This window comes from Balaenoptera musculus, chromosome 2, assembly GCF_009873245.2.
Source record: "Balaenoptera musculus isolate JJ_BM4_2016_0621 chromosome 2, mBalMus1.pri.v3, whole genome shotgun sequence".
Classification (NCBI taxonomy): domain Eukaryota; kingdom Metazoa; phylum Chordata; class Mammalia; order Artiodactyla; family Balaenopteridae; genus Balaenoptera; species Balaenoptera musculus.
The window spans coordinates 163362226-163382202 of record NC_045786.1 but is presented as its reverse complement, the minus strand read 5'-3'; the positions used below and the strand labels follow the sequence as shown (position 1 = coordinate 163382202).

Below are 19977 nucleotides of genomic sequence, written 5' to 3'. Positions count from 1 at the left end.
AAATATCTTTGTTAACTTATTACTTATAATTTTCTTTGTGACAAAAAAAAAAACCAAACTTGAAGAATTATTTACTAAATATGTCACTAAGCCTCTTTATAAGGTGTTTAAACTTTATTGCATTGACTTTATGACAGCTACTTTAGGTTCTAAAACTTTTTTCACTTATTTACAAGGTCCAAGCTGTATTACCATGGGTTGAGGGAGTGCTGGAGAAAGAGACATTTACTTAAATACCAGGAGCTGAAAGTGAAATATTTGTTTTGAATGCTTTTCTGGAAAATCAAGATTTTTAAATGAAAGACTTAGTAAATAATAATGAACTTTACACTAACTTTGTTTAATCATTTTCAGATAAACTACAGGCCTCCCTCTAATATGGGAATAGCTATTCCACTTACAGATAATTTTTATCATGCAGATCCTAGCAAACCCATACCAAGAAATCTATTTCACAAGTCAAAGGTAAATATTTTTTCTGCACATATACTAGTATTCATTTGAATTCAAGAAATCATTCAGTAAAATTACAGATGGACAGACCTAGCTGTGGAGGTTAAATGAGAAGATGCATTAAGCATAATCCGCCCTGATAACATCACTACTTCTTCTCCTCCTCACCCTCCCTCTCCCCCTCCCCCCTCCAGCTCCTCCCCCTCCCCTTCCCTCTCCTCCTCCCTCATCACTACTACTACTACTATTACTACTACTGCTACTACTACTACTACTACTACTACTACTACTACTACTACTACTACTACTACTACTACTACTGCTATCCCTGTTCCTCCTACTACTTCTTTAGCCTTTTCTTCTCTTACTGCTACTCCTGGGTACAGTTTTGGAACCAAGAAGTCTAAATGGACTCTTTCCCCTTGACCTCTCCCTAGCTCCCATTTGAATTTCAAAGAGCATAGGTAGAGTGAGAACATCGTTTTTTAAATGAAAGGGGCCTCAGACCCATCTCACAGCTCTGTGAAAGGAATGATGTCCAAAAGGAGAGAAGAGTGCTTGCTCCAACATAGACTCATTTGAACTCCTGCCGAGGATCCGCCTAGAAAACAACCAAACCCCAGCAGCACTCTGCCTCTCTGGAGTCAGGGTGAGCAAGGTAGAACAGAGAGAAACCACTAGACTCAAAAGAAAAATACATCAGGACTTCCCTGGTGGTCCAGTGGGTAAGACTCCAAGCTCTCAATGCAGGGGGCCTGGGTTTGATCCCTGATCAGGGGAACTAGGTCCTGCGTGCATGCCGCAACTAAGAAGCCCGCATGCATATGTAACTAAAGATCCCGCGTGCTGCAATAAAGACCCGGTGCAGCCAAAATAAATAAATACTTTTTTAAAAAAAAGAAAAGTACATCATGGGGTGGCTTCCCAAGGAAGCCTCACAGATACCTGTAATATCTCTCTCGAGAAAAACGCACCTAACTGCATATACATATGGACAAGCAGACATTCATATCCATTCATGAACATACACACACACACAAAGACAGAAAATGGTTGTTTCTTTTATTCAAAATTCTTCATCATCTTCCCATCTCATTCAGAGTAAAAGCCAAATTCTTACAATGGTTTATAAGGTCCTCTGTGGTTCAGCCTTGGCTTCACATCTGACCTGATTTCCCACAGGTCACTCTGTTCTGCACACATTGGCCTCCTTGCTGTTCTTCAAGTATACCAGACATATTTCCACCTCAGGGTCTTGAAGTTTCAAAAATTTCCTCTGTCTGGAATGTACTTCTGCCAGATATCACATAGCACATTCCATCACCATCTTCAGATTTTTGCTTAAATGTCACCATCATTGTGAGACCTTCCTTGGCCACTCTATTTAGAATTGTAACCTCCACCTCCACTGATGCCCACTCCTGTCCCCCTTCCCTGCCTTATTTTTCTTCACTGCACTTTTACAATCTTACATATTTTACCCATTTATTTATTGTATTTCATTAAAAGGTAAGCTACATAAAGCAGGGTTATTTTGGGGTTTTTTTTTAATCTATTTTATTCTCTACAATATCTTTAGTACCCGGAAAAGTGCCCGACATAGGGAGTGCTTAAAAATTGTTCAACAAACGAATAATACACATTTATACACATATGATTACAGACACACACACACACGAGGTTGACTTCTTGTTGAATCTTGGATTTCAGGGTAAGCAGCTCTGCTCCAGGCGATGAGCAACTCAAATACTGAATTCTTCAGTTGCAGTTTCTTCCAAAGATAAAGTCTGATATGTCACTAGACGCAAGCCTCCTCTATTGAAATATGAGTTTAATATATTTACATGGAAATCCTTCGTTTGGATTTTCTTTTTCTTCTGGAGTTTCTTGGGAGTTGAATAGGAAATGTATCTAATTTACACATAAGTAAATAATAGGTTTTGGGGGGGCACCTTTTATACATTCAACAAATGTTAATTTCAGCATTTCCAGAGTTATCAGACACTGTACAAACAAATCTTCTCTGGGGAGACAACAGTGAACAAGATAAACATGACATCTTCGTGGATCTTTAATGGGGGAGAATAAGCTTTAAAAGTTATACAAATTAAATAGCATCATCTAGCGGAGCAGACTGCTCAAAATTTATGTAATTCTGCCTCTGATCACCTCAAAATATAACAGCTGGGAAAAAAGTACATCTGAACCAACACTGTGACTTCTTGTTATGCTGGCATCATCCCCTTACTAGACTATCATGTGTGATGTCATTCCAGATGCAGAGTTGGCAGTTAGACTCTCCAAGGATAAGCAGACAACTGTAAAACACCAAATATTTGAAGAAAACTTCCATAATAAAAAAGAAGCATAAATCTAAACAACTAAAAAACTCATGCCTTGGAAAACAGTATCATAAATACAAGCAAACTTTAGAATAAGCAAAATAATTATTTCAGAACAGTTTCAGTCATACTGCAACCATGAAAAAAAAATTGGAGACAGACATCACACACACAAAAAAGATATCAGAAATTTAAAATGTAATTGTGAAACAGCTCAAAAGATTGGAAGAGCTGAATGAACCTAACTAAGCAGCAAATTAGTTCTGAAATTAGATAGTGGTGATGACTGAATAACATTGTGAGTATACTAAAACCCACTGCATTGTACACTTGAAAATGGTAAATGTTATCTCAATAAAAAGAAGAAAAAAAGAAGCAATGAGGACGAGAATGGTAATCTTAAAAGAAGTAGAAGGAAGAATAACGTTTTTAGAAATAGAGTTATCAAAATCAAAAGCCAGTTCTTTGAAAAAACGAATAAACCAATCTCTAGCAAGAGTGATCAAATGAAAAAATGAATGACAAGTGGATGGTTATAGTGGAGATTTTAAACAGCCTTAGTGACTGCTATGAGGAGAGAGAAGTACAAAGTAGTAGGTTTGGAGAGTATCCATAGTCGGCAGCCCATCATATCAAGTCTGTTCTTTTAGGTCTCAGCTTCCATGCCAGCAATGGAGGTGGGCATCTTAATTACTGCATTCTGAAAGACACAGGCTTTCTGGGTCCCATGCATGTTGACTATCAACTGCCCTGAGGTAAACTAGCAAGCAGCTGAGTGATACTTGGGTTCATTCCAAGCAAGGAGACAAAATTCAGAAATACTGTGCTTTTACCTTATTATTAATGGATTTTTCCCTTTTTAACTTCTCAGGGATTTTATTCATTCAGGCAACAAATATTTATTGCACATTTACTCAGTTTGCAGAAATCCTGCCACCAAAAAAAGCACATCAACCTATTTTAATTCTATTTGCAGAAATCTGGTAAATTCAAACAGTGTGCAAATGTGTCTACTCGGGAGGAGTGTAATTGCACAAATGATCAGAAGTTTTCACATGCTGTTGCTTTCTCAGACTGCAGAGAAAAGGTAAGATAATCTTTAATTTCCTGAAGACAGAGTATTTTCATATTAATAAGATTTTGAAATGCACATTTTGGTTAAACATGAAAACTAAGACATAGAAATACTGTTTTATTATGACATAGAATTAAATATGACATAGAGCTAAAAATATTTGAATTTAAATGTCCCCAGACATGGTAATTAACCTCATCTGTAGAATAGAATAATATCTGCATTGCCTTGTTCATTTCACAGGTTCTTATAAAGATAAACGCACATACATGCTTATATCTATGTGAAAACAATGTATAACCTGTCAAACGTTACGCTAGATTATGGTGAATATTGATTCATTTAAAAAAGTATTGACTATCAAACATGTATCAGGTTCTGAGAATATAGAACTTAAAGCTCAAGGTACTAGTGACAAAATAGAAGACAGTATAATATATTGGTTAAGAAAATGGGTTCTGTGTCAAATACTTCATTCTGTTAGGCTCCAAACATTCAGACATGTATCAAGTTGATGTTGGTATCTGCATTAGCTGACTTACCTGTGCACTTGGTATAACTTTCAAGTAGATCTATTTCAAAGGCCTTGTTGGACTGTATATGGCATTATTTTAAATTACTTTATACAAAGATAAAATCGCTTACTATAATATTGGGCATAGAGTCAGCAGTCAATAAACTATCAGGGTTGCTATTGTATACCTCCACAACTCCACCCTTGCTGAATTCCAGTATTTCTTGAGCATTTACTGTCTACCATGTACTGCTCTAAGGCTTCTCCATAGCTTGTCTCATTTCATTTGAGGCACAGAGAAGCCTGGTAATTTGCCGAAGACCACATCATTAATATGTGATGGAGCTAGATTTGAACTCCAGAGCCTGAGTTTAATGAGTGTGGTTGAAAGATCATGACTGGGAGGGCAGCCAGCAGAAGCAAGAAGAACTACAGTCCTGCAGCCTGTGGAACAAAAACCACATTCACAGGAAGATAGACAAGATGAAAAGACAGAGGGCTATGTACCAGATGAAGGAATGAGATAAAACCCCAGAAAAACAACTAAATGAAGTGGAGATAGGCAACCTTCCAGAAAAAGAATTCAGAATAATGATAGTGAAGATGATCCAGGACCTCGGAAAAACAATGGAGGCACAGATCGAGAAGATGCAAGAAATGTTTAACAAAGACCTAGAAGAATTAAAGAACAAACAAACAGAGATGAACAATACAATAACTGAAATGAAAAATACACTAGAAGGAATCAGTAGCCAAATAACTGAGGCAGAAGAACGGATAAGTGACCTGGAAGACAGAATGGTGGAATTCACTGCCATGGAACAGAATAAAGAAAAAAGAATGAAAAGAAATGAAGACAGCCTAAGAGACCTCTGGGACAACATTAAATGCAACAATAGTTGCATTATAGGGATCCCAGAAGGTGAAGAGAGAGAGAAAGGACCCGAGAAAATATTTGAAGAGATTATAGTCAAAAACTTCCCTAACATGGGAAAGGAAATAGCCACCCAAGTCCAGGAAGCGCAGCAGGCCCCATACAGGATAAACCCTAGGAGAAACACGCTGAGACACATAGTAATCAAATTGGCAAAAATTAAAGACAAAGAAAAATTATTGAAAGCAGCAAGGGAAAAACGACAAATAACATACAAGGGAATGCCCATAAGGTTAACAGCTGATTGCTCAGCAGAAACTCTACAAGCCAGAAGGGAGTGGCATGATATACTTAAAGTGATGAAAGGGAAGAACCTAAAACGAAGATTACTTGGTTTTTAGATTACTTAGCAAGGATCTCGTTCAGATTCAATGGAGAAATCAAAAGCTTTACAGACAAGCAAAAGCTAAGAGAATTCAGCACCACCAAACCAGCTCTACAACAAATGCTAAAGGAGCTTCTCTAACTGGGAAACACAAGAGAAGAAAAGGACCTGCAAAAACAAACCCAAAACAATTAAGAAAATGGTCATAGGAACATACATATTGATAATTACCTTAAACGTGAATGGATTAAATGCTCCAACCAAAAGACACAGGCTTACTGAATGGATACAAAAACAAGACCCATATATATGCTGTCTACAAGAGACCCACTTCAGACCTAGGGACACATACAGACTGAAAGTGAGGGGATGGAAAAAGATATTCCATGCAAATGGAAATCAAAAGAAAGCTGGAGTAGCAATTCTCATATCAGATAAAACAGACTTTAAAATAAAGAATGTTACAAGAGACAAGGAAGGACACTACATAATGATCAAGGGATCAATCGAAGAAGAAGATATAACAATTATAAATATATATGCACCCAACATAGGAGCACCTCAATACATAAGGCAACTGCTAACAGCTCTAAAAGAGGAAAACAGTAACACAATAATAGTGGGGGATTTTAACACCTCACCTACACCAATGGACAGATCATCCAAACAGAAAATTACTAAGGAAACACAAGCTTTAAATGACACAATAGACCAGATAGATTTAATCGATATTTATAGGACATTCCATCTCAGAACAGCAGATTACACTTTCTTCTCAAGTGCGCACGGAACATTCTCCAGGATAGATCACATCTTGGGTCACAAATCAAGTCTGAGTAAATTTAAGAAAATTGAAGTCATATCAAGCATCTTTTCTGACCACAATGCTATGAGATTAGAAATCAATTACAGGGGAAAAAACGGAAAATACACAAACACATGGAGGCTAAACAATACGTTACTAAATAACCAAGAGATCACTGAAGAAATCAAACAGAAAATCAAAAAATACCTAGAGACAAATGACAATGAAAACACGACATTCCAAAACCTATGGGATGTGGCAAAAGCAGTTCTAAGAGGGAAGATTATAGCTCTACAAGCCTACCTCAAGAAACAAGAAAAATCTCAAGTAAACAATCTAACCTTACACCTAAAGGAACTAGAGAAAGAAGAACAAACAAACCCAAAGTTAGCAGAAGGAAAGAAATCATAAAGATCAGAGCAGAAGTAAATGAAATAGAAACAAAGAAAACAATAGCAAAGATCAATAAAACTAACAGCTGGTTCTTTGAGAAGATAAACTAAATTGATAAACCTTTAGCCAGACTCATCAAGAAAAAGAGGGAGAGGACTCAAATCAATAAAATTAGAAATGAAAAAGGAGAAGTTACAACAGACACTGCAGAAATACAAAGCACCCTAAGAGACTACTACAAGCAACTCTATGCCAATAAAATGGACAACCTGGAAGAAATGGACAAATTCTTAGAAAGGTATAACCTTCCAAGACTGAACCAGGAAGAAATAGAAAATATGAACAGACCAGTTACAAGTAATGAAATTGAAACTGTGATTAAAAATCTTCCAACAAACAAAAGTCCAGGACCAGATGGCTTCACAGCTGAATTCTATCAAACATTTAGAGAAGAGCTAACACCCATTCTTCTCAAACTCTTCCAAAAAATTGCAGAGGAAGGAACACTCCTAAACTCATTCTATGAGGCCCCAATCACCCTGATACCAAAATCAGACAAAGATACTACAAAAAAAGAAAATTACAGACCAATATCACTGATGAATATAGATGCAAATATCCTCAACAAAATAATAGCAAACAGAATCCAACAACACATTGAAAGGATCATAAACCATGATCAAGTGGGATTTATCCCAGGGATGCAAGGATTCTTCAATATATGCAAATCAATCAATGTGATACACCATATTAACAAATTGAAGAATAAAACCCATATGATCGGGGCTTCCCTGGTGGCACAGTGGTTGAGAATCTGCCTGCCAATGCAGGGGACATGGGTTCGAGCCCTGGTCTGGGAGGATCCCACATGCCGCGGAGCAACTAGGCCCGTGAGCCACAATTACTGAGCCTGCGCGTCTGGAGCCTGTGCTCTGCAACAAGAGAGGCCGCGCTAGTGAGAGGCCCGCGCACCGCAATGAAGAGTGGCCCCCGCTTGCCGCAACTAGAGAAAGCCCTTGCACAGAAACGAAGACCCAACACAGCCAAAAATAAATAAATAAATAATAAAAATAAAGGAATTCCTTAAAAAAAAAAACCCATATGATCATCTCAATAGATGCAGAAAAAGCTTTTGACAAAATTCAACACCCATTTATGTTAAAAAAAAAAAAACTCTCCAGAAAGTAGGCATAGAGGGAACCTACCTCAACATAATAAAGGCCATATACGACAAACCCACAGCAAACATCATTCTCAATGGTGAAAAATTGCAAGCATTTCCTCTAAGATCAGGAACAAGAAAAAGATGTCCACTCTCACCACTATTATTCAACATAGTTTTAGAAGTCCTAGCCATGGCAATCAGAGAAGAAAAAGAAATAAAAGGAATACAAATTGGAAAAGAAGAAGTAAAACTGTCACTGTTTGCAGATGACATGATACTATACATAGAGAATCCTAAAGATGCCACCAGAAAACTACCAGAGCTAATCAATGAATTTGGTAAAGTTGCAGGATACAAAATTAATGCACAGAAATCTCTTGCATGGGGGGCTTCCCTGGTGGCGCAGTGGTTGAGAATCTGCCTGCCAATGCAGGGGACACAGGTTTGGGCCCTGGTCTGGGAAGATCCCGCATGCCGCGGAGCAACTAGGCCCGTGAGCCACAATTACTGAGCCTGCGTATCTGGAGCCTGTGCTCCACAACAAGAGAGGCCACGATAATGAGAGGCCCGCGCACCGCGATGAAGAGTGGTCCCCACTTGCCACAACTAGAGAAAGCTCTCGCACAGAAACGAAGACCCAACACAGCCATAAATTAAAAATAAATAAATAAATAAATAAATATTAAAAAAAAAAAAAAGAATTCAGCCAGGAACTTGAAACTTCTCAAAAAAAAAAAAAAGAAAAAAAAGAAATGTCTTGCATTCCTATATACTAGTGATGAAAAATCTGAAAGAGAAATTAAGGAAACACTCCCATTTACCACTGCAACAAAAAGAATAAAATACCTAGGAATAAACCTACCTAGGGAGACAAAAGACCTGTATGCAGAAAACTATAAGACACTGATGAAAGAAATTAAAGATGATACCAACAGATGGAGAGATATACCATGTTCTTGGATTGGAAGAATCAATATTGTGAAAATGACTATACTACCCAAAGCAATCTACAGATTCAATGCAATCCCTATCAAATTACCAATGGCACTTTTTACAGAACGAGAACAAAAAATCTTATAATTTGTATAGAGACACAAAAGACCCTGAATAGCCAAAGCAGTCTTGAGGGAAAAAAGCAGAGCTGGAGGAATCAGACTCCCTGACTTCAGACTATACTACAAAGCTACAGTAATCAAGACAATATGGTACTGGCACAAAAACAGAAATATAGATCAATGGAACAAGATAGAAAGCCCAGAGATAAACCCAAGCACCTGTGGTCAACTAATCTATGACAAAGGAGGCAAGGATATACAATGGAGAAAAGACAGTCTCTTCAATAAGTGGTTCTGGGAAAACTGGACAGCTACATGTAAAAGAATGAAATTAGAACACTCCCTCACACCATACACAAAAATAAACTCAAAATGGATTAGAGACCTAAATGTAAGTCCGGACACTATAAAACTCTTAGAGGAAAACATAGGAAGAACACTCTTTGACATAAATCACAGAAAGATCTTTTTTGACCCACCTCCTAGAGTAATGGAAATAAAAACAAAAATAAACAAATGGGACCTAATGAAACTTAAAAGCTTTTGCACAGCAAAGGAAACCATAAACAAGACGAAAAGACACCCCTCAGAATCCGAGAAAATATTTGCAAATGAATCAACGGACAAAGGATTAATCTCCAAAATATATAAACAGCTCATGCAGCTCAATATTAAAAAATCAAACAACCCAATCCAAAAATGGGCAGAAGACCTAAATAAACATTTCTCCAAAGAAGACATACAGATGGCCAAGAAGCACATGGAAAGCTCAACATCACTAATTATTAGAGAAATGCAAATCAAAACTACAATGAGGTATCACCTCACACCAGTTAGAATGGGCATCATCCGAAAATCTACAAACAACAAATGATGGTGGGGGTGTGGAGAAAAGGGAACCCTCTTGCACTGTTGCTGGGAATGTAAATTGATAGAGCCACTATGGAGAACAGTATGGAGATTCCTTAAAAAACTAAAAATAGAATTACCATATTGACCCAGCAATCCCACTACTGGGCATATACCCAGAGAAAACCATAATTCAAAAAGACACATGCAGGGCTTCCCTGGTGGCGCAGTGGTTGGGAATCTGCCTGCTAATGCAGGGGACACGGGTTCGCGCCCTGGTCTGGGAAGATCCCACATGCCGCGGAGCAACTGGGCCCGTGAGCCACAACTACTGAGCCTGCGCGTCTGGAGCCTGTGCTCCGCAACAAGAGAGGCCGCGATAGTGAGAGGCCCGCACACCGCGATGAAGAGTAGCCCCCGCTTGCCGCAACTAGAGAAAGCCCTCGCACAGAAACGAAGACCCAACATAGTAATCAATCAATCAATAAATAAATCTTTAAAAACAAAACAAACAAACAAACAAAAAAAAAAGACACATGCACCCCAACATTCATTGCAGCACTATTTACAATAGCCAGGACATGGAAGCAACCTAAATGCCTGTCGACAGACAAATGGATAAAGAAGAAGTGGTACATATATACATTGGAATATTACTCAGCCATAAAAAGGAACAAAATTGGGTCATTTGTAGAGACGTGGATGGATCTAGAGACTGTCATACAGAGTGAAGTAAGTCAGAAAAAAAAACAAATATCGTATATTAACGCATATATGTGGAACCTAGAAGAATGTACAGATGAACCGGTTTGCAGGGCAGAAACTGAGACACAGATGTAGAGAACAAACGTATGGACACCAAGGGGGGAAAGTGGCAAGGGGGGGTGGTGATGGTGGGATGAATTGGGAGATTGAGATTGACATGTATACACTGATGTGTATAAAATGGATGACTAATAACCTGCTGTCTAAAAAAATAAATTAAATAAAATAAAATTCAAGAAAAAAAAAAGATCATGACTGGCAGGGAGAGGGCTGTTAAGGGATTTGGGCAAGACCCAATTCATGCAGTATCTTAGGGTATATGGGTTGGCCGAAAAAGTGTGGATACCATAATAGCAAATTCCTGTGAAAACCGACAGAAAGGCATGAGTTTTGTTACCACAGTCTTTGTGCACTACTTTTGGAGTTCACAGTGATTCTACTATAAGACAGATTTTTTTTTTTTTTATGCTCTGAGAAGGCAGAAACCCTCAGAAGCACATTTCATATAGAATAGACAAATTCTTGGGAATACATCTATTCATTCTTTACCAGGAAATGAAGAGTTAGTATTGAATTTTCCAAATTTACATTCATTCTTGGCATTTGCATTTTAGGTTCCTCGTTTTAAGTTTCCAGTTACACAATATCCAATTTCTTTGAAAATTTACAGTGAGGATGGACATATCCCAGTGGAAACTCCATACCTGGTTACTGTGACTGAAGTGAATAACAGGGAAAACTGGAACCTAAGTAAGGTTTGCTTTCTTCTACAATTATTACAGCTATGCGTACTATTGTTATTATGTAGAGAAGTGGTTTACAAAACTGTTTACACAAAAGATAGCCGAGAGTTCTTTGGAAAAGAAGTCGAATCAGTTGTCATGTTGCTGTTCACGCTGCTTCTATCATCTCACACTTCTTTTTTTTTTTTTTTTGAAGTATAGGTGATTTACAGTATCATGTTAGTTTCAGGTGTACAGCACAGTGATTCAGTTATACATACATATATATATTCTTTTTCAGATTCTTTTCCCTTATAAGTTGTTAAAAAATATTGAGTAGAGTTCCCTGTGCTATACAGTAGGTCCTTGTTGGTTACCTATTTTATATATAGTACTGTGTATATGTTAATCCCCACCTTCTAATTTATCCCCTCTCCACCTGCTTCCCCTTTGGTAACCATAAGTTTGTTTTCTATGTCTGTGTGTCTCACACTTATTTCATCATCACTTCCAGTGACCTGGACTCAGAGCCATTATGTAGATTAGCAGCAAAAATGATTGAATTTGTGCTACACGTTGGTCTGGTGTCTCCTTTCATTGCTTTTGCAATGTTATGAAGGAAGATATAAAACGTGTTGCCACATTATCTATAAGATCTATCTTCTAATTATATGAGAAAAGTTTCTTAAATATTTTATGGTAAAATAATTGAAAGGATGCAGAAGTATTTCTAAATAAGTAAAATGAAATCTACCACAATTCAGTTTTACCTCAAATATATAATTTTTTGTTGCACATTTGTGTTTGTTCATGAATGTGTACTTTTAAGGAGATAAATAGGTAGATAGATTGATAGATCAATAGATAGAGTTAAATGAAATTTCCAAATGTTATCAAACATCCAGACATTTGGTATTCAGTAAGAGTCTTACTCTGCCCAACATATGCATTTTTGAATTGAAAAATTGAGCAAAGAGAATTAGTAAATATTTTGCTTTAACTAACATCCTCATTTTCTGTGGTGTGCTGGAGCCTGCTCTTTTTGAGCACTGATTGTTAAATATTCAAGCATATGGCATACTGGTTGTTAAACCATTCATTGCTTAAAATTAGCCATGATGATATTCACATCCTGTATGGAGAAAAGGGAACCCTCCTACACTGTTGATGGGAATGAAAATTGGTGCAGCCACTATGGAGAACAGTATGGAGGTTGCTTAAAAACCTAAAACTAGAACTACCATATGACCCAGCAATCCCACTCCTGGGCATGTAACCCAACAAAACTATAATTCAAAAAGATACATGCACCCCTATTTTCATAGCAGCACTATTTGCAATAGCCAAGACATGGAAGCAAACTAAATGTCCACGGATGGATGAAGAAGATGTGACATATATATATATATACACACATACACACACACACATACATATATACATACACACACACAATGGAATATTACTCAGCTATAAAAAAGAATGAAATAATGCCATTTGCAGCAATGTGGATGGACCTAGAGATTATCATACTAAGCGAAGTAAGAAAAAGACAAATATCATATGATATCACTTATGTGTGGAATCTAGAATATGACACAAATGAACTTATTTACAAAACAGAAACAGACTCACAGACATAGAAAACAAATTTATGGTCACCAAAGGGGAAAGGAGGTGGGAGAGGGATAAATTAGGAGTTTGAGATTAGCAGATACACACTACTGTATACAAACTAAATAAATAAATAACAAGTCCTACTGTATAGCACAGGGAACTATACTCAATATCCTATAATAACTTAGAGAAGAATATGAAAAATTATTTATATATATAAATATATATATATATAAAACTGAATTACTTTGCTATATACCAGAAACTAACATAACATTGTAAATCAACTATACTTCAATTAAAAAAATTCACACCCTTAAAATTGGCAAACGCTACAGTCGGAGCTTTTTTTTTACCCCTCTAGATCCCATGTACCTTTACACCACTGCCATTTCTAACCCCCACACTACATGTGTGGTTTTAGAAAGAATTACAAGAAGATAGGAGTAACTGATCACTTCTTTCAGAAAAGATTTAAGTGATCTTATTGTGGAACTTCTCTGCTACCTTACTGGAAATCATTTACCAACTGCTAAGGTAGTCCTGAAATTATCTCATTGCCAAATACCCAAAATATCTGCAGGTCAGGATAGTCATAAGCATAGGGCAGGAAAGAAAGGTCAGCCTGAACTAAGGTGGTAAGAGGTCATCTTTCTTGACGATGCCCCTGAGAAGATGCAGTGTCAGATGCTAGGCCTAATTTCCTCTAAATATATTCTCCACAGAGTCAAGCAGAACTAAAATTATGTATAATTTAGCCATGTTATGGAGTGGAATCTTTCATTGTACCTTACTGTATTTAAGAAGCTTTACACAGAATGAGAAAATAGCATACATGTGCTTAAAATATACTTTGTGTAATTTTAGAACACACTGTGCCAGAAAATGTAAAAAAAATGAAAGACTACTTAGAATCGATTCTTCATGCTCCAGTGTATAATCCTTTAGGCCTCAACCTAAGTATAAAGGTAAGTTGACAGCATTTTTATTTTTCCTGTTTTGAGTTTACATAAAACCTGTATGTCTTTGGTTTTAGTTTTAAAGGATAGGTATCCGTGAATGGTGGAAATAGCATCGCTATTTGGAGTTTATTTTTCCTCCATTTCCCTTGATGCTATTATAATATTTCTAAAGATATCTGAATGTTGAATTTAACATTAACTTACCATTTTTTGAGCTAAAATGCAAGACTAATAGATTATCAAGGTGGAGCAGAAAAGGTGTTTCCAAAAGTTAGGGGGAAATGGGCTCAGTATTCTTCACCTGGAGATGTACAGACACATGTCTTCTGGGTTCAGCTGCCCCTAAGAACACATCAAGTTGACGTAATCTAGGTGATTGTTGTGAAAGCCAATAAAAGTTAGGGGACATCTCAAAACCATGAATATGTGGATTAGCCCAAAGTACTCATCAAGGCCATGTTAGATTTTATGTTTCTGTTTCTTCATTCAAAAAGAAAAAAGTGTCAGCTATCGAATCCCTCTGTTTCTAACTCTTGTCCTTCTCCCTCCATTTTTATTTTGATACATGAAGTATATGCCCAAGAACCTTAGAAAAGAGGTTGGAATTTTTCTATGCAGAATCTGTAGGGAAAGTGGCCCCAGTGTATATTTTTACTTAAAGGAACATACATGTCAATGTTGCTAATGCCTGGTGTGTTTCTTCCACAGGGCTCTGAGCTCTTTCACTTCAGAGTGTCTGTTGTTCCGGGGGTCTCGTTTTGTAACTTAGGTGAAGAATTTCAGGTATAGTGAAGGCACAGGTATCCAGTGGTATCCAAGGGAGTGATGGCTGGGGATGTAATATGACAGGCATCCGTCCAGGAGACACTTAAGAGAAAAAAATGGCAGAATTTGTATGATAGACAAGACCTGGAGATGGGGGACCCTGGAGACTGGTGGTGACATTATCAGCAATGCTGAAGTTAGGGCCCTTGATAGGTTGCAGGACCAGTTAATGCTGGGAAAACTTTAATAAGTGCCTGTATTTGTTTTTGTTCCCTCTCCACCTTCCATATTTAGCTTGGTTTTCTGACACAACCCCCCACCCCGCCAACTCCCCACAGAGACCTATGTCTGTAACACTTTAGTTTCCAGTATTACCCTCCCTTTGGTTATTTGCATTGTAACGGTAGAGTCTTAAATACTCCCAAAGCTGTCAAGATCCAAAAGAATTGAAAGCCAAAATCAGTCTCTCCAAATCACCCTATGATGTTCAATGACTCATTTTTGTTTATTCATGTAATGATATCTGCTGCCTGTGGCGGGTGGGAAGGAATAAGGATTTGATTAAATTGATTAATGGCTCATTCATTGTCAAATACTGGTACCACATTATCAAAAACAAAATCTCTTACTCTCTCTTTTTTCCTTTTTCTATCCTGGCCCTGCCTCAGTAATGAATCTGCACAACTGTGGTGATGGGTGCCATGGCAGCAATGCAGACATCTAAGACCCTGAGAAAAAATCCATCCCACTAGATCTAGGAAAAGAAGCATGTGTCATATGAGGAGCATGAGAGAAAATCCCCATTATTTTTCTCTCTTTTTTCTCATCTCTTTGTCCCAAGGTCAGCCCCAGTTTCAAGGAACAGCACAGTAGTACAGAAGGCTAAAACTCTAATGAATCCCAGCTTTCTTCCCAGAGGACTAAGGAAAAGGGCCTCTAGGAGTAGAGAGTGTGGGGGAAATCCCTAAGAGAAGAGAGCTGGAGGAGGAGATTCCTAATTGTGTATATGTACTAGTGCAAGTACCAAGCAGCACACGAGTAGAACACACCTAAAGAAGCTTAGCAAAGGCTTCAAAATAAAACGACAATATAAACACCCACTTAAGTTCCCCTAAGTGGCAAAGGAGACAGGAAGACATGATAGCATAGCTAAGGCTTTTTTTGAAAACTGAGCAGACATTGGAGCCATACCCACAGACAGTAAGGCATTACTTGTGATCTGAATGCAACCAGTGTGATTGACTGCTGAAACAGACAAAAAATTCAACATTTTCCAGAGAATTTTTAACAGGACCCAAAGTCTCTAAACATAATATCTTAAATATCCAGGATACAATCCAAAGTTACTCAGTATACCAAGAATTAAGAAAATATAAGCAATTCAGGGAAAGAAAAGACAATCAGCAAATGATAGCAAATGGAATTATCAAGACAGATATTTTAAACCAGCTATTATAACCATGCTCTAGGTAAAGGCAAGCACTTTTGAAATGAATGGAAAGGGAAAGGAAGAAATTCTCAGCAGAGAAATAGAAGCTATTTAAAAAAAAAACCCAATGGAAATTTTAGAACTGAAAAATACAAATATTTAAAATTTTAAAATCACTGGATGGACTCAATAGCAGAATGGGTATTGCAGAGAAAAGAATCAGTGAATTTGAAAATAAATCAGTAAAAATTCACCCTGAAGAAAAAAGATTTTAAAAAGAATAGCCTCAAGGATCTATGCGACAGTATCAAAAGGTCTAACATTTATGTCACCAGAGTCCATGAAGGAGAGGAAAAAAGAGATTAGTACAGGGAAAAAAAAGAAGAAAAAGCTGAAGAAATTAAGGCTGAAAATGTCCTAAATTTGGTGAACACAAAATTGACAAATTCAAGAAGCTTAATGAATCCCAAACAAGTGAACTTAAAAAAAATCATGCCTAAACACTACACCTGAATGCCTAAATCATAATCAAACTACTAAAAATCAAAGACAAAGAAAAATCTTGAATGCAGCCAGAGAAAAACACTACATGTAAGTGAACAACAATTTGAGTGACCGCTGATTTCTCATCAGAAACCACAGAAGAAGAAAGTTGTACAACATCCTTAATGTACTGGGGACAGTTGTAGTGTAGGGAAGAAGGACTGTCAACCCAGAACTCTATAGCTAGTGAAAATATCCTTGAGGAATGAGGGGGAAATAAAGGTCATTTTCAGATGAAGGAAAAATAAGATAATCCACTGTAGGCAGAACTTCTTTGAAAAAATGCCTAAGGAAGTTCTTCAGGCTAAAAAGAAGTGTCAACAGAGAGAAACAAAGCTTCAGGAATGAAGGAAGAACCACGAAAATGAATACAAGAAAAATAGGAAGTGATTGCATAGTTAATAAAGGAAGAGAATCATTAAGAAACAATAGAAAAAGACAAAGGTTCCTGAAATCTACTTTTGCAAGTATCCTGAAACAATGGAATGCAAAGCATGATCTTGGATTTTCTCTCATTCTAAAGGACATTATTGGAATCATTGATAAAATTTGAGTAAAATCTGGAGATTAGATAATAGCGTTGTCTCAGAGTTAATATCCTGGTTTTGATAACTGCACTCTGGTTAAGTGAATTCTTTGCGTTAAAGAAGCACAAATTGAAGTATTTTGATGATAAAAAGACATTGTGTCTAGAACATACTCTTTTATGATTCTGGGGTTCAACTTTTTTTTAGACATGGCATGGAATATTTAGATAATCATAGAAGATTGGGAGGGAAACATTTAAGAAAAAACTGTTTTCAAGAACTTTAGAGATAGCAGTTTAGCTGGAGAACGCAGGATTCACAGGTGATAGAGGTTTCTACTCTTAGAAATATAATAGACGACTTAAGCACGTGAAATTTTTATATTTTCTGATAAGGTGACTGAAATTTTGTTTTAGGCAGAAATGGGTAAGGAAGGCATTCTGGGTGGAAAGAATAACAGCAGCAAAGATACAGATATATGAAGTCATAAAGCAATCTCTTCAATAGTAGATCCATTTGGCTGGAATGTAAGGTTATATATAAGAAAGTGGGTAGGTTAGGGTCCCATTGTGGGAGACCTTGAATGTCCGAATGAGAACTTTGGAACATTCCTGTCAACAATGAGAAACTATTAAACATTTTTGAAAAGGGGTGTTCAGGGATGAGCACATGATCCTACGCCTGCCCAGTCAGAGTGAATCACAGGACTTTTGCTCAAAGTGCTGGGACATGGACTTGCTCTTTCTTAATGACATTGAACAAGGAAGTTTGCAGCCCCAGGAGCTACTGTCAGCCATAAGGACTGTTGGGACTATGGAGGGAGTTATCCAACACTGAGGAAGCAGAACAGAGAAAAAGATAGATTATGATTACAATGGGTGGTTTCCTCTGGCTCTTCCTAACTTTAGCATAGAAAAGAAAATTCAGTTTTGAGATTACAGGTAGCGCACAATTGTCTCTCTCATTTACCACAAACAGACTACATCATTCTTACAAAGCTAATTATCCAACCTCCTCTGATGGGCCACCTTTAAAAGAAAGATTTTTGGTATCTTGTAGCACCATATTGAAAACCACAAGTAGCATATCATATCCAATATGTAATATTTGTCTATCAAATCCCCAATAATTCCAGTAGCATTGGGCACATTGTCTGAGCCTCCAAGTACAATAGGACATGGTTAAACCAGCTGGTCCATTACCATGAAGATAATTATCTTCCCAGATTGGAAAGCACAGTTTCTCACTGCTTTCCACACCACTTGGCCAGATCCACCTTCTAAATTCTGTTGCTTACAATACTCCATTTCTGGTACCAGTTCTATATAGTCAAGATTCTTCTCGTCACAAATGAAGCAATCTCTCTTTGTTTAAAAAAATTTTTTATAGACAGACTGATGTTTTATAAAGATTAATCTGGCAATGTTATTATGTCAACATGGATTGACAGCATGGAAAGCTGTTAGGGGAGCTTATTTATACAAAGTGAGGTATTAAAACTCACAATAGCAGTAACAAAAGTGGAATAGAAAGAATGAACGTGAGAGAAATTATAAAAGAATTCATAGCTTATGGGACTGTTTCTTAAAAACCAGATACATCCTTAGGTCACTGGGAGGATGGAGATACCTTTAACTTGATCTATACCCTAAAGCAGCTTTTTAATCCTTTATCTTGTCCTGGCATTTTCCCACATTCCTGCCATCCTGTTTTCATTCATCTCTACTTTCTTCTACCTCCAAAGATGATCTTCCTTCCTACTTCACTGGGAAAACATAAGCTTGAACCACCTTATTCTCCATATGCCCCCACTTCTACTTATAACATCTATGGCACCCATCTTTGCCTCTAGTCTCAGAGAAAAAGACGACTCTGTGCCTCTGTCAATGATCCTGTCTCCCCTCCAGGAACTTGTTTTTTTAATTAGCCATTCAGGCAGAGGAAACATTTTGAATCTACAGAAATTTCCCAATGTCAGCACTTGTACAGAGGATTTCTAAAGAGAGGATAGTTTGGAAGAGCCCATGCTTATTCCCTCTACCTTGAATGTACCTTCTCCTCCTTCTCTTATTCTTCAAGACCCAGCTCAGGAAGCACATTACCTGATAACGCTAAGCAGTTAGGCACTTCTAAGCATGTTCCCACAGCACTTTGCCTGTTCCTCTGTAACTGAACACAGAATGTTTTCCTGCTGTGTAAGTGTTCTAGCTGCCCGCCTCTGCCACTAAAGACATAGGATAAAGGGATAGGATATAAATCGAGTTCCTATTCCCTGTGTATCATGTGGAAATTCACCACGTGTCAAATTGTCAAGAGACTGTAAGCTTTGTGGAAGCTAAATATCTATATCAGTCTGGACGGAATGTTGCTAAATGACTAACAATGTCTCCACCACTGTGGGAATCATGTCAAGTTCAGCGTTTTGAATTACTGAGTTCAGAAAGCTTAAAGACTTTGCTTTTTCTGTTGCAGATTTATGTTGACGAAGCCCCTCTGCCATTTCCAGGACACACACTTATTGCCCTCGCAGCAGCTGTACTGCTAGGGGGATTAATTTTTATAGCATTTATGTTCCAAATACATAACATCCACCCATGGGATACATGCAAAAAATTGATGAGGACAAACAATGTGAATTCAACAAATATTACTGCTAATTAGCTGGCTCATCGACTGAAAATCTGAATAGTGAACAAATGGTAATCATAATTTTCTCTTTATTTCCTAGTTTCATTAG

The 19977-nt window shown here is 37.4% G+C and overlaps 1 protein-coding gene across 1 annotated transcript in view; it reads left to right on the top strand.

Moving 5' to 3' along the window:
- The window catches only part of CATSPERB (cation channel sperm associated auxiliary subunit beta), a 146168-nt gene that overhangs the window by 108988 nt on the left and 17203 nt on the right, over positions 1-19977 (top strand). Inside the window, exons 23-28 of the mRNA XM_036839547.1 lie at positions 355-465; positions 3772-3882; positions 11290-11425; positions 13882-13982; positions 14685-14759; positions 19713-19939. Of these exons, the coding sequence (XP_036695442.1) occupies positions 355-465; positions 3772-3882; positions 11290-11425; positions 13882-13982; positions 14685-14759; positions 19713-19901 (723 nt within the window). The 3' untranslated portion in view covers positions 19902-19939. The remainder of the gene's footprint in view (positions 1-354; positions 466-3771; positions 3883-11289; positions 11426-13881; positions 13983-14684; positions 14760-19712; positions 19940-19977) is intronic.